Genomic DNA, 22860 nt, shown 5'->3' on the forward strand with positions numbered 1-22860 from the left:
GCATTTCAAGGGAGTTTCCCGGGTTCACAGAGGAGTTTCAGAGGTTCCCAGAAGGTGTCATGGGTGCCTCAGGGGGTCTCAGGAGCGTTTCAGGGAGTCTCAGGCAGTGATGATAAAAACTCAAATTCTCAAATCTCATGGTTGAGATGTTTCACGCGCGATTCTTGACTTGCCAAACTCATTGCATGTGGGGCGCTTCAGAGGGTATCAGAGGCTTCAGAGCGGTTTCAGGGGGTCTGGGGTGCTTCAGACCATTTAAATGCTCCTGAAATCCTCGTAATCCATTTAAAATAACCCTGAATGCCCTTTAAAGGCTCTTGAGACCCCCTGAAAGCCTATGAATTGCCTTGAAACTTCCCTAAAATCCCTTCAAACGACCCCCACAGCCCTTGCGATCCCTCTAGATAAAGACCGCCCCAGAAAGTATGGACGCAACAAGAAAATACTGTCATTTTAAAACTATTGATGTCTAGTTATTTTTGAAGGCCACATCCCGTTGGTCAACCTATTACCTAAGCAATTGTATATCGGTTTATGCAATTCCAGCAGTTTGTTTCAAAATACATGAACTTTCAGCGGAACATCATCGAAAAAATGTGCACAAATGATGTACATAGCTTGAAAGGTCACTTAGGAAATGAGCAAAATACGGAGGGAGTAAATGAGATAACCTTGCAAGCAGCCATCAGTAAACATGATAGGAATAACACGATTGAGCATATGCAAAAAATGGGTAAAGAATAAATATCCTTCTAATCTCGTTTGGATAAACGTATAATGGAGATATTTGAGCACAAGAAAAAACCTTCTAACTTACACAGAGCGGCATATGATCGAAAAAGTTACCATTTCGAATTCCAGTGATAATCGTGACAAAGAACGTTTGAATACTCGATCCTATAGTAAGCAGAAACAGTCAAAATAAAGCCCAAAATAAGAACCATCGATCAAGCCCAGACAACTGAAGACTAGGTGCATCCATACTTTCTGGGGCAGTCTTTAAACCTTAAACCGCTTGAAAACCCCGTAATCGATTAAAGACCGGTCCAGAAAGTATGGACGCAGTAAGAAAATACTGGCATTTCAAAACTATTGATGACTAGTTATTTTTGAAAGCTACATTCTGTTGGTCAACCTATTTTCTCAGCATTTGTATAGCGGTTTTTGCGATTCCATCAATTTGTTTCAAAAAACATGAGCTTTCAGCGAAACATCATCGAAAAAATGTGCACAAACGATGTACAGAGTTTGAAAGGTCACTTAGAAAATGAGCAAAATATGTTGAGAGTAAGTGAGAAAGTCGTGCAAGCAGCAATCAGCAACCATGGTGGGGATAACACGTTTGAGCATAGGCAAAAATTGGAAGAAAAATGAAGATCCTGCCAACCCTCGTTTGGATAAACAAATAATGAAGGTGTTTGAGCACAAGAAAAAACCTTCTAACTTACACAGAGCGGGGTATGACCAAAAAAGTTATCATTTCGAATTCCGATGTTCATCGTGGCAAAGAACGCTTGAATTATCGATCTTATAGTGAGCAGAAACAGTCAAAACGAAATCCGAAACAAGAACCATCAATCAGGCCCAGACAACTGAAGACTAGGTGCGTCCATACTTTTTGGGGCAGTCTTTAGTATGCCCCTGAAACCCCTTGGAACGCCTTTAAAAGTCACTAGAAACCCCAGAATCCCCATTAAAAGCGCCCCTGACGCTTTTAAACCATCCGGAACGCTCTTAAAACCTTAATGAAACCCTTGAAATTCTCAGAAATGCCTTGGAACGGCCCTGAAAGCCCTTGTAACGCTCTTTAAAGGCTCCTCAGATTCCCTTTGTCCCTCTGAATCCTTAAAATCACCAGTCCTCCTGACCTGACTTAGTCTTATTACAAAATCCCCTCCTTTAAGAGGAAACAAACCATCATTGCTTAGCAAAAACTCGTTTTCTCGCTGAAACCTCAACCAATGTTAATAAAAAAATTATCATTGCACTCCGGCCACCATCTGGATAACAGTGAAATAATTTTCAATTACGGTTTTGTGACTTAGAGGAAGAAAACTGCTTTTGAAAAATTGATGATTACTTATACTGAATGATGGTTATTTGAGCCTTAAGACTAACAATGGATCCAGTGCACTGATCGATTTCTCTACTTCGATTTTCTCTTCGGATTGTCTTGTAAATGTCTTCGGTTACTTTTCACAATTTGCTATGCATACATGTTTTTCCATTTCTATCGTGCACAATTTTATTTCAAAACGATTACGCTAATACACTCACATAATCTCATATGCACAATCTACAAATCATACCCGGGCAATATCTCTCCATCCCCCATCATATGTTGATATTTGCAGGACAAAATGGCTTTGTGTCATCATTTCATTATTCAATGGCGATTCACTCGTATGCCATCCACAGGGACACCTTGCGTTAGGTACCTACCCCGATGATCCTGTGTCACCACTGTTGGGCTGGTGGTATGCAACTTCATTATCTGCACGCAAAGTTACCGGTATGGGCGGCGGCACGATGAGCACCGGATGACCTGACCGTTGATCACACTACTGTCTGCTCTATTAGGTCAGGGGTAATATCGGATATTATTTTTCTCTATTTTAAAAGTCAATGATAGCAGTATGTGCATTACAAAAAGGCTCATATGTAGGGTGGTTGGATGTATTTTTTGTACATTGGCTTGCATTTTGAGCTTTCCGCATTATATGATTTGTTTTGTCTTATTAATTCGTAGAGAAGCAGAACAACAAAGCTTATATGACCTCTTTTCGAGAATGGAAATTTTTTCAACAAGGTTTTGAAACAGTTTTATTGCTACTCTTAATGTGGTTTGCAAAACCTCTCCGAGAGAGGTCCACTTAGCCGGAAGATGCTCTTAAAGAGGTTATCAAGAGGTTTTGAGTTTTATTAAATTGGTCATGAAGATCTCTTATAGAGCCGAACAAAACCTAAAATGTTACTTGGGATGCGACAAAAAAAATCAAATTATGCAGAAACCTCAAAATACAAGCCAATAGAAAACAAATAATAAAAGTTTCTAAATTTAAGTAGAATTAAGTAAAACAGTGGGTAAGTAAGTAAGAAAATCAAGTAAGTAAACAAGTAATTGAATAAATAAGTTACTGAACAAGCAAATGATTTTCTCAAAATTAAAAACAATCAATTTTAAGAATCCGTAATTTATGAGAAAATGTATAAAAACATCTATTATTAAAACAAAGTTTTTTATAACACATTTTCAATGGCTGGTAACACATTTTCAGTCAGACAAAACAATTCCACGCAAATTTGAAAAAAAAAGCTTTCGAAATTGATGACAACAATTGATTCGAACAATTACGAGTACATGTTACGACCATTTCATTCACATAGAACGATTGATTCTATACAGATAGATTGTATACCGAATACACGCAGATAAGATCAATCATTGTCATCAGTGCTGTCTCGAGCTTTGATACTTCGGTACGCCTAGCCAATGATTGCATTCCACGTATGAGTCAATGATTTATTGATTATTGTATAGTGAAACCATTAATTTTTCACTACTTTTATGACGCAGTCTAGATGCACTGAAAGTAATAGCTAAATTCTTGAAAACTACAATTGTTAGAAGATTTGAATAAATTTCTCCAGTAATTCAATGGAGAACCTATCAGCACTTCGTCAAAACCTCCTTCAAGGGCTTCACAAGAAGTTCTCCAGACCCCAAAACAGGAATTTCGTAGTAAGACGGACGTAGCAAGAAGGTGGAGGACGTTTCCCACAAATAACTAGACTACTGGGTTTCGTCGAAATGTAATGCAAAGCACAGAGTTTCTAGAATTCTAGCAGTTTTTATTTTAGATTCAGAGAATAAACTTTTTCAAGATTTCTTCATCATATTTCCCAAGTAACATTTTGATTACCAATTAGTCTTGTAGAGGTTTTGAGAACCGTATTTTTACGTATGGGATTTACACCATAAACTTATAAACTATTTTCAAACTTTTGAATCAGTAGGGTAAATTGCCAATTGTTGCACACCTTAAAAACTCGCCAAATGTTGCACACTCCATGCTTTTCTTATGAGGTGTGCAACATTTGTCGAGTTTTTGAAGTGTGCAACAAATGGTGATTTACCCAAGACCGATTTGCAATTTTTCTCAAGAATGAAAAGATTATTAATTATAGATTTTAGAAAAAATATTGTAAAAAAAGTAATGTATACTTATAATGTAATGTGCATATGCAAAAATGGTCAACATATTAGTTTTTTTATGATTTTCAAAATATTGGACCATAACTATATGTGTATTTTTTTTATTTTCTTTCACGAAAGTTCAACTAGTTTTACATAACATATCAAATGTTCTTCTTGCCGTTTTTTGAGCTGCATTTTTTTGAAAATTTCAAGTTTTGTTCTCATATACAGATAATATGACCTTGCGTCTCCATCACTTTAAAATATCCGTGAATCCACCATGAATTCTTTCAGACATTCCTTCGGAAGTTCCTTCCGAATTCCACCATAAATTCCTTCTGATTTTCTTTCGGAAGTTTCTTCTCAGATTCCTCCTAGAGTACGCCGAGAGCAAGCAATGGCGCTTGAGCCTAGGCTTTGAAGCCAGGACACGTGGAGAAATGCCTGTGCTCCATCCCAGAAGAAGAGACGCCAACTTCAAAACAGAGTGTGCATTAACCTTCTTAGCAGCACCACTCCCAACGGTTTTATGTCCAAACACCATTCCCCTAAAACGAAACGGTTGGTACGGTTGTCCCCGTTTCTTCCTTCATTTAATAATTATTCAAAAAGGTTTGTCAATCATGTTATTCATAAGTGGATAACCTGATTGCCTTAAATGTTTGAATCATCTCCCAACTCATTAGTCTGCACAGTGGGCCTGACCGTTTTCATATTTGTGTCACGTCTCTGCCATGCTGCAAATATCAATGCTGACAAGAAAATATCGAAATAAATTTTGATATTTCCAGGATGTTTTTCAATACTGGTTGTGCAAGCACTAGAATAGAATAGATTCCTCCTAGAGTTTTTTTTAGGTTCATTCAGGAGCTTTTTCTAGAGTTTCTGCAGGAGTGCCTTTAGAGATTGATCTAAGAGTTCTTTTTAAGATTTCTGCAGAGGTTCTTTCATGGCAGGGATGCCATATATACATATTTATCTGTATTATAAAGATTTTTGGCATCCGATTTTGATCTAAAGAACCATTTTATTTTGTATGGGATACAGATTTTTCTCCCAAATTTTGTATGGGATACAAATATTTGAAAACAGTACAGATTTTTCAAAAAAAAATCATCTGGCATCCCAGCTTTGAGGGACCTCCAGGAACTCCTACTGAAATTTCTCCTACAGTTTATTTTTCTGGTGTTTCTTCAGCAATTAAATCTGGGTTTTCTCAAGAAGTTCCTTGGATTCGTCCAGAAGGTCCTTTTAGGATTTTCTTTTTTGAAAATTCCTCTAGTTATTCCTTCTGAAAATTCTTCAAAAGTTTCTTTTGTGATTTTTCAAGAAGTTCTTGGAAAATTGCTTGGATTTCTCTAGAAGCTCCTTCGAGGATTCCCTCAGAATTTCTTTACGGATATCTTCTGGAGATACTTCTGGGATTTTTTCTAGATTTTCCTTCCGGAATTCATTTCTTCTTTTGAGGATTTTCAATTAATTTCTTCTGAGATTCCTCATTTTGAAAATTTCGAGATTTTTCCAGTAATTCCTTCCGGGAATCGTTAAGGAAAGTCTCTCATACTTTTTTCTAAGATTCCTTCAGAATTTTCTCCGAAGACTACACCAGAAGTATCTTGTGGGATCCCATCAGGAATTTCACCCTGGATTTTTTTCGGGGTTTCTCCAAAAGTTCTTACCATATTTGCTTCCAGGTATTCCTTCAGCAATTTCAAGAACTCTTTCTTGGTTTCATCCAGGAAAAAACTTCTAGGAGGAAAATAATCCCTCCTAGAACTTATTCCGGAATGCTTTCAGGATCCCCTCCCGGGACTACTTAGGGATCACTTTCCGGCGTTTCTACTTCATTCCTCAACATTTTATCACCATCCAGCAGTTTTGTATAAATTCCTCCAGATGTTCGTTCTGGGTTCACTTCAAAAGATCGTTCTGTGACTACATATCTCCAGGAATTCCTTCTGGGAATCCCGGAAAACGTAGTTCTGATGACATTCCAAATGAAACCTCATTCCCTTAAGGTGCCTTCATATAAATCTCAAAAAGAATTACTGAAGGAATCACAAAAAATAATTGATGGAGGATTCCTGGTACTCCTACGGAAGTCTTCAAGAAACTCCTGGGAGAATCTCAGAAAGAACTCCTTGAAAAAGCACAGAGGAAACTTTCGAAGTGTAGAATTAGCATTAGTTAAAATACTCGTAAATTTAAAAAAAAATAAAGAGCCTTTTGAAGAATTTCCACAAGCAACTGCTGGAAGAATTCTCAAAAAAAGAAATCCTAAAAGAAAATTCTTTACACATCCAAGAAGAAACTTCTTGAGGATTCCCAGAATTAATTCCTGGAGGACATCGAAAGAACCAGTTGGAGTGATTTCAGGTGGAACTCCTGGAGTTTCTCGAAGGAATAGACATATCTTAGACTTTCAGTGTCGCTGCAAAACTTGTGACTAACATCTTGTAGGTGCGTGTCTTGGATAAGGTACCCAAAGTGTCAAGTTTTCTTGATTTTCATCGCAGCCACACCTGCACTGCACGACTGGTAACCTAGCTGGCAACCAAAACATAACTATTCTTGTTAGTGACATTGTGCCTGCTGTGTCTGTTCTAATAATTCTGACTGTGACCCATCTGTTTTTAGTAATGTTGCAGGTATTTGAAGTAATCGCTTTACTATGGTAATTATTTGTGCTCTTTTACAGGATTTTTAAACGATTTTTTAGATACTTTTTTGGAATAATCGAAGGAATTATGAAACATTGAAAAATTCAATATAATCCAAGGTAAATAAAATCTTACGAGGACATCGTGATGTACCTGCCAGATTGGAGGCATCTCTGAAATAACTTAGATTTCAAAGGAACTGATTAGTCCATCAGTTATTACGTAACAGAAAGTTGGGGTCCCCTCCGGTTAGCCTACTGATGAAGGCTATAGATCGCCAATCTGGAGACGACGGGTTCGATTCTCGTCCCGCGCGCGAAAATCTTCTTGACTTCCCTTATCCTATTATTGTCCTTGCCTTACAATATACGAATTCATTTGATGAAGCCAAAGAAAGCCCTTCAATCAATAACTGTGCATATGCTATTAGATTTGCCTATAGGGCAAATTTGCCGTATAAGGGTAGTTCATCCTAGATTTCATTTCACATTATCCTGATCAGATTATGAAACTCAAAAAATAAATTCAAGAATCTATACGTTCAGACATGACGTGTAGTATCAATATATTAGTCTAATGATTCAAAGGTATGCACATGCAACAAATCAAAATCGTCCCACCTACAGTAAGCAAGCGGTAGCAAGGTCCATCGAAAGGCAAAAATATATTAATTCCGATATCTGCCATTATACACAATCACATACGACACCCATAAAAATGTGATGATTCATAATTCCTACCCATTCGACTTCCGTTCAATATGTGACCCCTTACGTCCATCAGTTCCTTGTGGACCTTTGATTGAATCGGACGCGAATCGGAAAGCAAAGAAGAGCACATCACGCAAACAGGACACGAACCCTGCTTTTTGTTGCGCGCGGTGCCTCGTATCAAATTTAGTTCCCGGAAGATTCATTTTTCTTTCTATTTCGTTTCCGCTGAACCGCCAAACTTGTTCCCCGTTTATTTGACAATATTGTTTCGAACGCGAATCTGGAGCTTTACATACCCGTTCATAGGAATTCTACTAGCAGTACAAATATTCAGAAGATCAAAAAAAAAATGTTCCACCCAAGTGCCATTGTTCTCAACCATGAGTGCCAGTGAATCGCAATTACAGGTGAATGTGAATAGTGCAAAGAAATCTGTCTGTTTTCTGTGGCCATCTCGGTTGCTTCTTGCCCTACTATGTTTCAATCTACTGCCAACCATTGTGGAAGCGGACGTCCCGGTCGTACAGCCGGAACGGTTCAGCCGACCAGCATCGAAAGATCCCATAGCTGCCGGATTCTATCAGAGCAAAGAAAAGAACAGCCAGGATGTCAAGGATGCCTACATGGAACAGCTGGCTAACGAGCTGAAAGGACGGATGCTCAAAGTGACCACGCTGGAGGTGAGGATTCGAATACATATTTGAATTCAACATTTCAAGAATACGATCCTAAGTGAAGGTTGATCAAATGATTCTAACTTTTTTTTCAAGCAAATCAAACAAATTTTGAGACTTTTTAAATTGATTCTTCGCACAGGTTCCAATGAAAAACTATGCATATATTTTTTTCCTGCATCTAACCATAAATCGCAGAAAATCGTAGTCACGGAAAGCCTCTTTAAAGCAATTAGTTAGTACTATTTTTTCATGTTCTCAAGCTGATTTTATACATTGAACATGTAAGACGTAGAAAGAGAATTTTAAAAATTATGTCTACATACTTTAACAAAAATTCAAACTCTTCAATTTCACGCACCTTTACATATATAACCCCTTAAGTTACAGCGTTTATTTAAGCGACACTACGTGTTGGATTTATCAAAACGTGTGAAGCGCCTATGCTATGTTATCTAACCATACTTAAGTTACAGCAGATTTAAAAAAATCAAAAATATTAAGAAACACGTATGGATTCGAGGGAAGCATCCATTGCGCTACAATTGATAATTTTCAAGACCCGTCGTAGGGGTATTTTCCTATACCTAATATATTGCTTGTCACACTTTGACATATCCATCTCCCCTTAGGACTTACGTATGTTTTACAGTTTTTATCAAAACAAGGATCAATTGAAACCACAAAGATCCGCTATGAATATTACTCTCAGTTTTTTTTAACCCTTCAAATATCCTCAAATATCTTCGAAAACATCATTTCAATTCAAAAAACCATTTTCGAATTATAAATTTTGAAAAAAAAAACATACACCCTTTTCAAACGATGGGTGAAGAATATTCCGAAACAAATAAAATGAAAAACATTTTCAGACAGAATCTCATAGGGTAAAAAATATAATTTGGACAGGCACGGTGATGTTTGGCTTGTTCCTGAGAGCTAATTAAAGTAGATACCGTAAAACGGGGTATCTTTGATAATGCGGGTAACTTTGATAGTGCGGCAGGCATTGTGTAATTTATCTTATAACTATGATTCCTTCAACCAGTTAAGAAAAAGGTAAACGTAAATCAATTCTATACATATGAAAGTTCATCTTAGACGTATTTTCATTAAAATCTAGTTTATATACAACTTTTTGGACAAAAATAAAAATTGTTGATATTTTTGTCATTTATCAACCCCTTCAAACAAACTGCTATACGACTTCGTTACAACTATTTTTTCAATGAATGGACGCTTATTCTCGATAGATTCATCATAGTAGATTCCAAATCTGGCCTCGAATCTCTTAACGAAGTGTGTTTTAACGAAATGGAAGCAATTTTGTAAATTGGGATATTAATCTCCATACATTGATAAACGCCTAAAAGTATGCAATGCCCTTGTAATTTCATGTAGATAAATATGTGTTGTTAAAAATTTGTTAATAAAACATTAAAAAACTACCGAAAAAAAGAAAACTTACCATGAATAACGTGTACTCATATGTTGATGTACCGTTAAGGATTTATTATTACAAAGATAATGATGTTTGATAGCTAAATGCATTGTGTTTTGCACTCAATACTCCACAAACTCATTTTTATATGTAGATTTTGGTAAAAAATCAATGTTTTGATATAAAAATTCTATCTAATGTATTCCACAAGCCTTCTCTCATCATGTTCATACTCCTAAGATTTCAATGTGTGAATATTTTTTTAGATTTGATGTGTTTTTAGGGAATTATCAAAGTTACCCCAAAATGAAAATCTGATTTTCGGTTATATGAAAAACTAAAAGTTATCCAAAATATTTCAGATTATCGAATCTTTTAATCGCAATTGATAACTGATACCCCAGTACTTGTTTTAAAAATATAAAACTTGGGGAAATAATATTACATGTAAAAATATTGAGAAATCTTGCTGAAAAACTATCAAAGTTACCCCATTTTACGGTACTTCTCAATATGGATTATTGAATCAAACAGATCCTATTCTGATGACTTACGTTGAGAATACGCTTAGCAATTACGAATTTACTTCAAAATTATCGAAAATGTAAATTATTTCCCTAAAACCCTTCAAATGCACAGGTATGCAAGACGACATACACTTCACAGTCACATACAATATTCACCCCAAAATCGTTGAAATAGTAATTGTAAGAAATTTAAATGCCTTATTAAAATAAAAAATGTTCAATAAAGAAGCATTAGGCAGCCAATCTCTTAACATTCACCTGGAACGCTTATAACAGGTGGTGTACAAAATATATTACAGGTTTTCTACTGTTGATATATTTTGGTCATGTGATAAAGTACATGGGGATGCCGTGTGATTGCATACTTGAGGCGTTTTCTGTGGGTCTGGCGGTGTTTTTATGAATTTAGCAAAAACTGCTCTAATTCCCAAAACAGATGCCTGTTAAGGGAAGAAATTAGATTATTTGCAAGAAAATCTTTGTTAATCAATACTACTTCCATGATTTAACAGTATTCGTGGCTAAATTTTAAGATAATGGCCCTGTCCAAATTATATATACCTGAGGGTGTCCAAAACATATTTTCGGTGTCCAAAATTCAATTCTACCAGGCGATTGGAAATTGTGATTTTCTCAGCTTAAAATGCTTTCGTTAAGATTTTAGTCACCAGGAATGCAAAGTACAGTCATATTATAAGCGTATAAGTATTTTTGCAAAATATTCAATTGGTTTCTAAGGCCTTTAAGCGACAATGTTTCCAACGTTGTCCTCAGCCTGTCCAAAATACATGAATTACCCTACATGAGCAAAATTTCGTTTGAATTGAAAAAGGTCCTGTCTACGCGATTTGTGCTGGAGATGCTCTGTACTTTTGCGGCATGGGCTGGATAAATAAATAGAATGCCGTGTAAAATATAAAATATTCAAATAGTCTTATTGTTGTGTGAGTATGTAATATGCAAAAGGTAGCAGTTAATCTATGTAACTAGGGAAACTAACGTATTTTCGGCCGTTGGTCTCTTCGTGTCGGCGTGTTTTTTTAAACCTATTGAACTCAAAATTGGCCTCAAATCTTTCCCTACCAAGTACTATCAAGTTTCAGGAAATTTGGCTGACAAAAACCCCCATAACGAAGAGAACAAACCTGCCGATAATACCCTTTGTCACGCTATTTCAACCCACTTTTTCGCAAATGCAGAAAATGCGTGAAAGTAAGCTATGAAAAGTGGTACAAAGTAGTTGCTCCAACAACACTCCAAAAAGTTGTTGTACAAGTTATGTACTACGTTCAAAGTACTTAAGGCTCAAATAACTATCATTCAGTCATCAGCAATTATCAAAAGCGGTTTTCTTCCTAAGAAATCCAAAAACCGTCAATGAAAATTATTTCACAGTTATCCTGATGCTGAGTAGAGTACAGTGATAAATTTTTATTGAAATTGGTAGTGATTTCAGCGAAAAAACTGCTTTTGATTTTCTGGTAAAGGATGATGGTTTGTTTCCTCTTAAGTTTTATATTTGGCATGAAAGAACAATAACGATAGGTAGATTCAGGTTGCCATTTTGAGAGTATGATCTCTTCAAAAAAATCCGAAATTGTAGTGGCCACCCGTTAAGGGGCCTTTAGACTGTTTGTCATAATGACAAATATTTGCCATTGTAGTCCGACATTCATCCGAGGTTGCCATGATTTACGTTGTGTTGGCCATTTGTTAGGCTTGTTTGGCCAAATATTTGTTATGTCTAATGGGACCTTTATGTGTACTTCTGATATTTTTTTGTGTTCTCTGTGAATAATATATTATTGAACTGTTTTGATATCAGAATAGATATTTAGTTGGAGTTTCAAAATACAGAGGATAGACAAAATGACCGGAACAGGCAAAATTCATACTTTTCTCAAAATGATCAAATAGCGGCAACTTTCTAAAAAGTGCATAAAAAAGTGTGTAAAATGTTCTCAAACTTTTACTGTAAGTTGATCCACTAGTTGTGTAGGGTCAGGTGTCCAAATTTGGAAAAGATCTTTACTTCTACACGAAGTAAAGAAGATTTAAGAAAAATGTGTAGGGTAAAGTGGGGCAAAAGTTCGAGTGTGGCAAGAGATTCTTTTGAAGTTTTTGAGCTCAATTCAAATTATGTCTGGTGTCAAGATTGGTCGAAGCCAAGAATGTTTTCGATAACCTGGCAATCGTTTGACTCATTTATTTATAACTCAGTCCGGAAGCCCAATATAAAAAAGTGATGTTCAACAAACGTGTAGATTATTATTTTTCCTACAATTATCACCAAGGACGCCATATTCTAAATCTAATATTTACGGCGTGATAGCGCTAATACTACATACCGTAAAATGGGGTGTTAAGGGACGGAAAAATTTTTCGTCCCCATTATTTCATGGGTTCTACTTCTTAAAACTTTTATGAAAAGCAGTCCGATCATTGTCTTGCTGCCTGCTGCGCATATAGATTACAAAATTTGACGACTTTTTGAAGAAATTGAAGATATTTAACAAAATGTGCCAATTTTCTAGAAAATATGAAAATGGGATGTTAAGGAACTTAAGGGGATAAGTGTAAAAGTTCTTAAATTTCAAAGAAAGATAAAAATTTATTAATTGTAAACAGCGACTGTGATATTTCTTGAACATCGCCGAAAAAGATTATCATAGTCCTGAGGGTGCAGGGACAGTTTCATTGTCATCTACCTTTGTATACCTATGAGTTTTTTTTTTGTTAAAGCCTCGAAATCTGAAAAAAATACCGTCAATTGGGATATGTATTGACTGTTTTTTGATCAATTAAAAACTAATTTATTTTGAAATGTTGTATGTGCAAGTATCATTAGATGGCCCAGGGTGTAAACTGTGTATTCAATGCTGTGGAGCGGACCTGGTGTGATGGTTAGAACACTTGATTATCACGCCGAGGACCTGGGATCGAATCCCACTCCCGATAAACTCGCAAAACGTGAGTTCTTCCTTCGGAAGGGAAGTAAAGCGTGGGTCCCGAGATGAACTAGCCTAGGGCTAAAAATAATACAGATAAAAAAAAAAGTATTCAATGCTGATATTTCTACTCTGGAGCATCGCTTATAGGACGTATTTTAGATGTTCAGATATTTTACTAGCCATGCGTCTTCTTCATAAATACTTGCTTTTGCAAAAGTTAGTGGCAGTCTGGTTTACTACAGTCAACTTTCGCTCGTTGCACTAAGCTCTTAGCCCAGTTAGTGAAAGACTTTCACTAGGTGGGCTGAGTTTTGAGCTGTCAAATAATCTTTAACAATAGAGATTCAGGGCTACCAACCTTGACAAATCGTGCTTCTCGTCAAAAAGTGACGTTTGACTTCGTTTTAACTGTGCTATAGCCCACCTAACGGGCGCCCAGTTAAAACGTAGCCCACCTAGACGTAGCCCAACGACCGAAAGTTGACTGTACTTATATCGAACAAGTGAGTATATTCCATATTTTCAAAAAGCTATCACGTTTTAGCGCCAATCATTGATAATATTTAAATAAGAAAACAGATGGGAAATCTATTTTGAAGAAAATATTACATTTTATAGCGTCGTATCAAGTATCAATATATTGTTGATAAACTTTCAGAAGTTTATTAAATTCGGTTCACTGGTTTTCGAGATATGACAGTTCAAAAATAAATTGCCTAAAAATATGTGTTTTCCGAGAACGATTCTAGCTTCGCGAAAGATCAACCAATCAAGCTCAAAATTGTACCAATAATGCACATATAGTAGGTTAAGAAACAGTCAAAATTTTAGAATTTTTGATGTACTCTATGAAAAGTTACAGCGTTTTGAACTTTTTTGTGAGAGGAAAAAAAATGCCTATCCCAAACATTTTGGCCACCTTCTGTAGTACTTTTGCAATTCTATTAAAAAAATCTTTCATTTCCTCGATACAATACCATTGGTTTTTGGATTTGAATTCTTTTGTGTACAGGGGATAGACAAAATGATCGGGATGTGTAAAATGTTCGTTTATGTGTTCAACTTGGTGTAAGTTTTCCCATTGTGCATAAAAAAATTAAAAAATTTCATTGTTGCTTGATAAACTAGTAGGTAATAAAATATAGCCATTTTGAAACTGTTATATTTCCAAGCTTAATGATAGAAATGGAAAGAAATTTCGTTTTTTTGGAAAACGCTAGACATCACTTAAAATCAGTGCTGAAAAATTCATTTCGTCATATCTGTATTCAATCACATATAGCTCATTTTAGAAGCTGAACCTGAGAATAAGGTATATGAAAAACTTGTGCAGCTAGACCAGTTCTGCAAGAAAGTCACGGAAAAAACGATATTTTCCGAATATTTAAGGTAAATGTCACGGACTACCTTCGAAAAATGCCAATGATATTCACGGTGAATATCATTTGGCATTTTGCAAAGGCAGTCCGTGACATTTACCTTAAATATTAGAAAAAAAGCAGGTTTTCCGTGACTTTCTTGCAGAACTGGTCTAGCCGCACAAGTTTTTCATATACCATATTCTCAGTTCAGCTTCTAAAATGTGCTGTAGGTGATTGAATTTAGATATGCCGAAATGAAATTTTCAGCACTGCTTAAAATTGATTACAAGAATAAATATTATAACGATTAGTCTATGTCTATTAGTCTATTGCTTGCCAGGACGCGAAAAAACATCGAATAAACCAAAATCAATATATATAACGTATCAGAACATTTGCTTTGCATGTATTGTTTCTACAGTTCATGAATTTCAAAGAGTTGCTCAATTCATTCAAGATGTATCAACGTAGCATATACAATCGAATATTTGTATCGTTATACATTATAAATAACCATTTCACCTAAATAAAGGATTGATGGTACCTTTTCTAGGGCTGTCTATATCACAATATCACGCTGCTCATAATACCAAAGATAGCACAGAGCCATCTAAAAACGCATATATTTATTGAAATAATGCTTGATATAGTATGCAACAGTATTGGTACAATGTAGTTTTCTTAATAATCCTAGAATTTTAAACGCAGTTTTGTTAAAATTAAAAATGTCCAAAGTAGCCCCATCCAGTTCTATATGAGATGTGTTAGATTGGTGTATGAACAACTTTTTTGTTTATTGATGGATTTAGCATCCTTACCAACATACATACTCACGATTATTGTGAGTAAAAATTCTGGAAATCCATTGACTACTCTGGGAGTTATAATGTCATAAAGTTGAAAAACCATGAAAAAGTGTATAAAGAAGTCCCGCACGACGACGGTAGTAAGTTAAACAAAAAGTGGACAAAAATCGTAAAACACGAAAAAATTTTATTTGTCGAATATTTTTATTTCCGATTCATCCAGATAGCCAAAGCTAGAAATCAAAAGTTAAATAGTAGTTCTTCTAAACAAGGGACACCAATTGTTGTTTTGTTGGGAAATCTAAGAGTTCTGGAGAGTCAAATTTGAGCAATTAGTATACAGATTTAACTTTTTTGCGCTCGGTCCCGAAAGGGTTAAAATTATTTAAATTTTTTTTTATTCTATTCTATTTTCTTATTGCCTCCAAAAAATAAAGTTTTTCTTATTCGATTTTAGAATTTTCGACTATACAGCCTGGATTCGCTGGTTGGGTCACGATTGCGCCCCGATTAGCGAACCGTGTTCATTCGTTGGGTCAACTGACAATTGATCAGAATGCTCAAGACATACGCAAGTGACAGGAAATACGTCACGAAACACTCACATTCTTGCACAAACGTTCTGTATATAGGAGCTGCGATGCGACGGCGGTCAGACGTCAAACTCGTTTTGACATCGATTTTGACATTGACAGTGCTTTTTAGTTGGGTTTTGCCCCAACCAGTGAACATTCAACCATCGAGACAGTCCATCTAGCGAGCCCCCAACGAACGAATCGGCACTGTATTGTTATCTTTGTCATGAGGAATTTCTGTCAACCAATTTTTTTTTCAATATCCTTAGCTGTGTAATTTAGTTTGGTAGTGTAAATCAGTGTAAGTACAGTTAATAGCATTATAAACTTTTCAATTAGTACGAAAATGAAGAAAAAAGAAAAAAATTAACGACCCTTTCGACAACGATACATATATTATTTGAAAGACGGTGTACTTCAACCAGGTCTCAGGTATCAGTTGGTCGACTCCAGAGGCATGTTCTCCTCCATTTGGGAAATTTGTGCCAGTGGTCTAGTGGAGAATTTTACGTTTGATGAAAAGTTTTCCCCGACTGAAGTGGAAATCGAACCTACACTACAAGGTTTACAAAACGCCCACACGACTGGCGCCGCTAATCGGAGACAAACCGGACATAAAAAGCTTTGCGCACAATTATGAGTATTAGATTTTATGGCCCATATAGCCACAGCTGTACAAGCGTTAGTATTCAAAATGGTCATGCTGAAGGTGAAGGGTTCGATTCCTGATCAGTTCAGAAACTTTGACTTTCTTGAGCATAGAATATCTTCGGGCCTGCCACACGATTTACGCATACACAATGGTCATTGGCAGAAGAAACTCTCAGTTAATAACTGTTGAAGTTCTCATAAAACATTAAACTGAGAAACGTGCTTTGTCCTAGAGGGGATGTTACGCCAAAAAGAAGACGAATGTTTTAGAAAACACCCCATCATGATGAAGAGAACGAAGCTGCTGACAATAACACTAAATAATTTAATAAAATAAAATTGTAAATTTTTAAACAAGGCCATAAACCTGGATAATTATTATCCATTAGACATGACAAATATTTGGCCAAACAATGACCAACACAACGTGAATCATAGCAACCTTGGATGAATGTCGAACTTCGATGACAAATATTTGGCATAATGACAAACAGTCTAATGGCAACTTAATGTATTTTTCTTTATGCTTCTCGCCGAAATGTTCGTCAAGGTACTGCTTCCACCGTTTACATTCATTAATCTTAGCAAAATAACATCCGAGCATTGCCACTCCAAAACACGGTAAAATAGGCCATGTTTGACTATAGATATTTTTCAATTTGAATGAGATTTTGTTCATCCGTTGATTTTGTGATTTTTTGTCGACTTGCTTTATCCCGTTGTTGAGGCTGCGGTGCCATGAGCCTCTGGACTTCTGCTGTGATTCCCTGCTGGGTTCCAATCTAAAGCTGTTGGTACACAGCGTCAAATATGTGTCCAAAAAGAAACCAATGCTCAAACATCTTGGTTGACTCGATCGAATTTTCATTAGTGTCAAACTGATGTTGTTTCTAGAGTTCTTTCCTTGTCAAATATTTGACCTTGTGTACTGTAGGCCTAACGCTTGTTTGCAGATTTTGTTTCCGCTCCTGCGTAGTGTGGCCGACCCACCTCCACTTTCGCTTCACAATTTTTGTCGCAATCGGCTTTTGATGACATCGACGATAGAGCTTCACGTTGGAGATCCAATTGTGAGGCGACCATATACGAATTATATATCGCAGGCATCTATTGATGGAGACCTATAGCCGTGGAGTGTTCTCCACTGATACACACCAAGTTTCACTGACGTACAGCAGCACAGTTTTCACGTTCTAGTTGAAAATTGGGATTCTGGTTGTCGACTATAGTTTCTTCAATTTCATCTGAATCAATTTCTCTAGGCTCTCACCTTTTACATTTACGATCGTCAGTTTGAACATTTTTAAATTATGATAATATTTTCGAGATTCGGCTCTACGCCAGCTGCCTATTGAAGATTAAAAAAAAAAAATAAAAAACGATATAAAATTTTTGTAATCTATCAAACATTTAGGTAACAGATTTACTTTTTATCCACATTCCGCAGGACTGGCCCCTGAGTTACACCGAGCGACAGAATGGAACCCTGGTCGGGCGCGGTGTGGCCTTCGAACTGCTCGAGTTCCTCATGGAAAAGTTCAAATTCAACTACACGCTGGTAATGCCCGAGCACAACATTGTGGGCTCGAGCAACGACATGCAGGGAAGTATCATCGAACTGTTGGCCACCGAGAAAGCGGACATTGCCGTAGCGTTTCTACCCATCCTGGCCGACGCCCGCCAGTACATTCTCTACTCGGCCGGGCTGGACGAGGGCGAATGGATGATGATTATGGTCCGTCCGATGGAGTCGGCCAGCGGATCTGGCTTGTTGGCTCCCTTCAATAGGGACGTTTGGATTTTGATTCTGGTATCGTTGCTGGCCGTCGGTCCGATCATCTACGGAATGCTAATTGTGCGGTACAAAATGACCAAAGACAAGGAGCAGGTTTTGTACACATTGCCCCACTGCGTTTGGTTTGTGTACGGTGCACTGATGAAACAGGGCAGCACCCTGTCACCAACGGGAGGTGAGTACACTAAAATCGATTATTTTATTCAAGTATCTCAAGGCTAAGTAGTCTCCCACAGGACCTAAACTTAAAAAAAATGTATGGGGACACAAAAACATTTTTTTTTAATAAAATATGCTATATAGTACGGACCCGATTTTGTCAGCCCCATCTGGCGACGAACTTTTTGCTGGAATTAAAAGGTACGAAACTGATTACACTCATTCGAAGTATAAAATTGTTGAAAGTGTATCGATTTTTTAAAGATTCCCGATGCAAAAATGTATACTGACTGGATTGTGTTCAAAATTTCAGCCATTTAGTTGCCAATATGCTTCTCAAAGCTTCTACAGAGATTCCTGTAATAGTTTCTCAATATACTTTCCTATTAATTTAGCGAATCCAGTAATGAATTCTTTCAGAGATTTCGTCAGGAATGGTTTCTGTTAGGAATTCCCTCAGATTCGCCAAAATACGATTCGGGGATATCTCAACTGATTCATCCAAGATTCTATCCACAGATTCCACAAAAATGTTCAATGATTTTTTTTTTCGGGGTTTATCCAAGTTTTTAAGGATGTTCAAACTTTTAAGAAACTCATTTTTTTAATTCTGCATTCGTTGTAGTCATTATTTGTGCAATAAAATGTTACGTTACCTAGTCTAACCCATCCATATCCGTGAACGTCTGTGAATCTCAGAGCCATTCCAAAATACCTTTGAGATATTTCAGTATTACTAAACTTCTACATCTCGAATTTTCAAGAGCACAAATCTGAAGAGCCAAATAACGGGTCGTGCTGAAAAGTTGATCGATTGATCACCAGAGATAACACTTTGGCAATAATTCTAGGAAAAACACTATCCTACAAATTTTCTGAACATAACATTGTAGTAATAAGCTTCTGAACTGAGTTATAGTCAAATGAGTCGAACAATTGTCAGGTAAGTGGAAACATTCTTGGTTGTGTGACTCAAAACAGTAAAAAAGATATTATTACAGCTGTAGACTCCATGTAATACATTGAGGACAGTGTGTCGATTCTGAATATCCCGAAACTATGTCATAATCTCTGATTGTATTCTGTTAGCTTCAGTAAGTGTAATAGATTATGCAACATAGCTGTATATTGCCAAAACAGAAACATCAATTGTTGTAGATGCTAGATTCTAAACATCATAATAGATTAGGAGACCCCAGCTGATCTGATGATGTCCATTGATTGATAGATTACATATCGTAGCTTTGTTTAGGGGAGACTAGGTAAACTTGATCCTTTTTTTCTTAATTTGCCTGTAACTTAAAAAAACACAAAACTTAACCCAATTTTCGCACAGAATGGTAGGTAAACATCTATTGTTAGATCATAATAGCAGAAGGACTTTAAATTATTGTTAAAGTTTTCAAAACAGGAACTTTATGGAGGCATGTCATATGATGTATTTCACAAAAATGGGTCATACTTAATCCCCTTTTCAGCACATGATTCATTTAACCCTTTGGAGCCGGAAGGGTCAATATGACCCCGGCGATGAAACCGAGCATAACAAACGTGTTCGACACCAGCGAGGTTGGAACAACAATTGAAAAAATCGGCTTCAAAGGGTTATAGAGAAAATAACTTCAGAGGCTTTCTATTCATTTTCTTTTCAAGTTTTATTTCAAATTGTAAGTTTTCTTTAAATTTTTAAGAATATGTCGTATTTTGGAAATGGGAGACTTGATCCCTCTTTTCATGATGTGTACTAAAATAAAAATTATCCGAAACATTTTATTATTGAATCTACTAGAATTTCAAGTAAATAGAGACTTTCGAATAGAATTTTATAGTTTGGATGACCTAGAATATCCAGAAAAATATTCTGCCTCATATTTTGCCCTTTTTATGCCGTTGATCATAAAAACTACAGAAATACGTAGAAAAAACTCTATAATGATACTTGGAAAAATTCCGGCTTCAAATGGTTAAATGGGATTCTTGAAAGAAAACAATTTCTCAAGAAACCTTGGATCAATATTTAGCAAAAACCATTCCAGTAATCCAGGGCCTCGTCGACAATTTACCAGGCACGAATATCATCAGAAATAAGGTTCAGACTTAGTTGAGAATTCGAATTCTCAAAGAGCATTGTCCAAAAATTTCCAAGAATTACAATTTAAAAGCGAATCAGCTTGCGAGAAATATCAAAACTTGCGTCAGTTGATGTATATGTATATTTGCTTTATATGTCATGGCAAACGTATTCGTTATTGGATTACAGATAATAAAGCTGCAAACGAACAGTTTGTGTTGAATATTTGGATATTTATAGTGGAAATGCAGGGTTCTAATTATGCCCCGCAAACCCCTATTACATGGCGACCGTGAGAAGACCAAATACCTCCATTAGACCTGTTCACTTTTTTTGACCTACCCGTGTCACATCAAATTATCAATCCACATGCAAAAACAAGGCTTCAGTCCAAAATTGAGCCAAATTGTTAAAGGTTTAGAGGTGTATCAAATCGATTTTGTGTTTTTAGCCGTTTTCACAGAAATTCATAAAATTGCTGCGAAAAGGTGCCGGAGATACCGTTAGGATATAGTTAGAACAATACTCTACAACTTTGCCGAAGACACTTACTTACCTTACCGGTCAGGCTAAGGCCGGGGTGGCCTCTGCTGTACATAGTAGCCGCCTCCATTCCACTCGGTCCATGGCTGTATGTCTCCAGTTCCGCACTCTGCGTAGGGTCCGCAGATCGTCCTCCACTTGGTCGACCCACCTAGCTCGCTGCGCTCCACGTCTTATTGTACCGGTCGGATGACTCTCGAGAACCATTTTAGTCGGGTTGCTATCCGACATCCTGATGACGTGACCCGCCCACCGTAGCCTCCCGATTTTCGCGGTATGGACGATGGTTGGTTCTCCCAGCAGCTGATGCAGCTCGTGGTTCATTCGCCTTCTCCAAGTCCCGAAGACACTACGGTGTTTAAATTGCGTATTTCAAAGTTATTCAAAAATTTTCGTTAAAAAACACGAAAAAATACAACATTTTTACGATGTTTCATGTAAAAGTCATGTAAGTTTACATTGTTTTACGTGACTAATTTAATGAGCTATTGCTCCTATGTGTTACGAACATTTCGTTTATACATCATTTTAGTGTAGGAAATCGTTTTCATTGACTAATTATCAAAAGTTTGCCACGTTGATACTAAAAATTGTACAGAGTTGCCAGCACAAAATTGTTGCGATATTAAAGAAATGGTGTGTGTACGCGCGCGATTCACAAACAGATTAAAATAAACTTTATTGACTAAAAGTACAATTAATAAAACGTGTGAATCACTTGCTATCGCAAACAAACTAAACTGATGACGTTGCTCCTTCTTCGACCTCCACTCACATTCAGGTGACGTCTCTTAAGCTGACAACTGTCAGCCTTGCAGAGCCCTTGTGGCGAAGTCGTGGAGGGGCTCCCAACACCTCCCCCCTTTTAGAAAAGTTGGTAAGGTTCATACCTCACGGGCGGTCTACGAACCCTCGTAGACTGGCGTGTGGGAATCGGTTGATGATTTCGGTTGCTTGTGGGACGGCGTTGGGTTTCACGTTGATTAGGTTGCTGAAGTTCTCCAGGCGGGGCAGGTCGTTGCCCGGTCTCCGGCGGTGAGGCCGAACTCAGGCCGCAATCGTCCAGCAAGATGCTCAGAGGGACTTCAGGTTCCGCTGACGACTGTTGATGCTGCAGGTTCTCGGACTGGTAGCGTGTTCTAAGCTGGTTGCAATGCGATCTTATCAGTGTTTGCCTGGACAACAGCCAAACGTTGTACATAACTTTGCCTATGCGTTCCATGACCTGTCCTGCTTCCCAACTCCATTTGTTGTTTCTGAACACCTTAGCCCAAACAAGATCTTTCGAGCTATATGTTCTTTCCTTCGCACCGTGCTTCAAATTGAATTGTTCTTCCTGCTTGGTGTTTTCGTTTTTGTGGTACTGTGTAGGTGGACGCAATAGGGCCAGAGAAGTTCGTACTGGTCTACCAACCAAGAGTTCTGCCGGCGATTTCCCACCAGGTGCGCTGCGACATGGTGTTGACCGATAGCATTGTAGGAAGGTGTCGATAGCTTCATCCAGCGTTTCCCCTCCGGCGGTGATTTTCTTTAGCGATCGTTTAAAGGTGTCTACGAACCTCTCAGCGAGGCCATTCGACTGCGGGTGGAAGGGTGCAGTCTTGAGGTGGAGAATGGCATTTTTCTCGCAATACGATTCGAAATTGTCGCTAGTAAATTGTGTGCCGTTATCCGTTACCAGCAATTCAGGAGTTCCGAATCTGGCGAAAATACCCCGAAGCATGCGGACGGTTGC

The 22860-nt window shown here is 37.2% G+C and overlaps 1 protein-coding gene across 1 annotated transcript in view; it reads left to right on the forward strand.

The window, feature by feature from the left end:
- Positions 1-7582: 7582 nt before the first annotated feature.
- LOC109425999 (glutamate receptor ionotropic, kainate 2) overlaps positions 7583-22860 on the forward strand; it is a 31731-nt gene continuing 16453 nt past the window's right edge. The window contains exons 1-2 of the mRNA XM_029875945.2: positions 7583-8251; positions 18005-18527. Coding sequence (XP_029731805.1) covers positions 7952-8251; positions 18005-18527 — 823 coding nt within the window. The 5' untranslated portion in view covers positions 7583-7951. The remainder of the gene's footprint in view (positions 8252-18004; positions 18528-22860) is intronic.

The sequence above is a fragment of the Aedes albopictus genome, chromosome 3 (genome assembly GCF_035046485.1).
Source record: "Aedes albopictus strain Foshan chromosome 3, AalbF5, whole genome shotgun sequence".
Taxonomy (NCBI): Eukaryota; Metazoa; Arthropoda; class Insecta; order Diptera; family Culicidae; genus Aedes; species Aedes albopictus.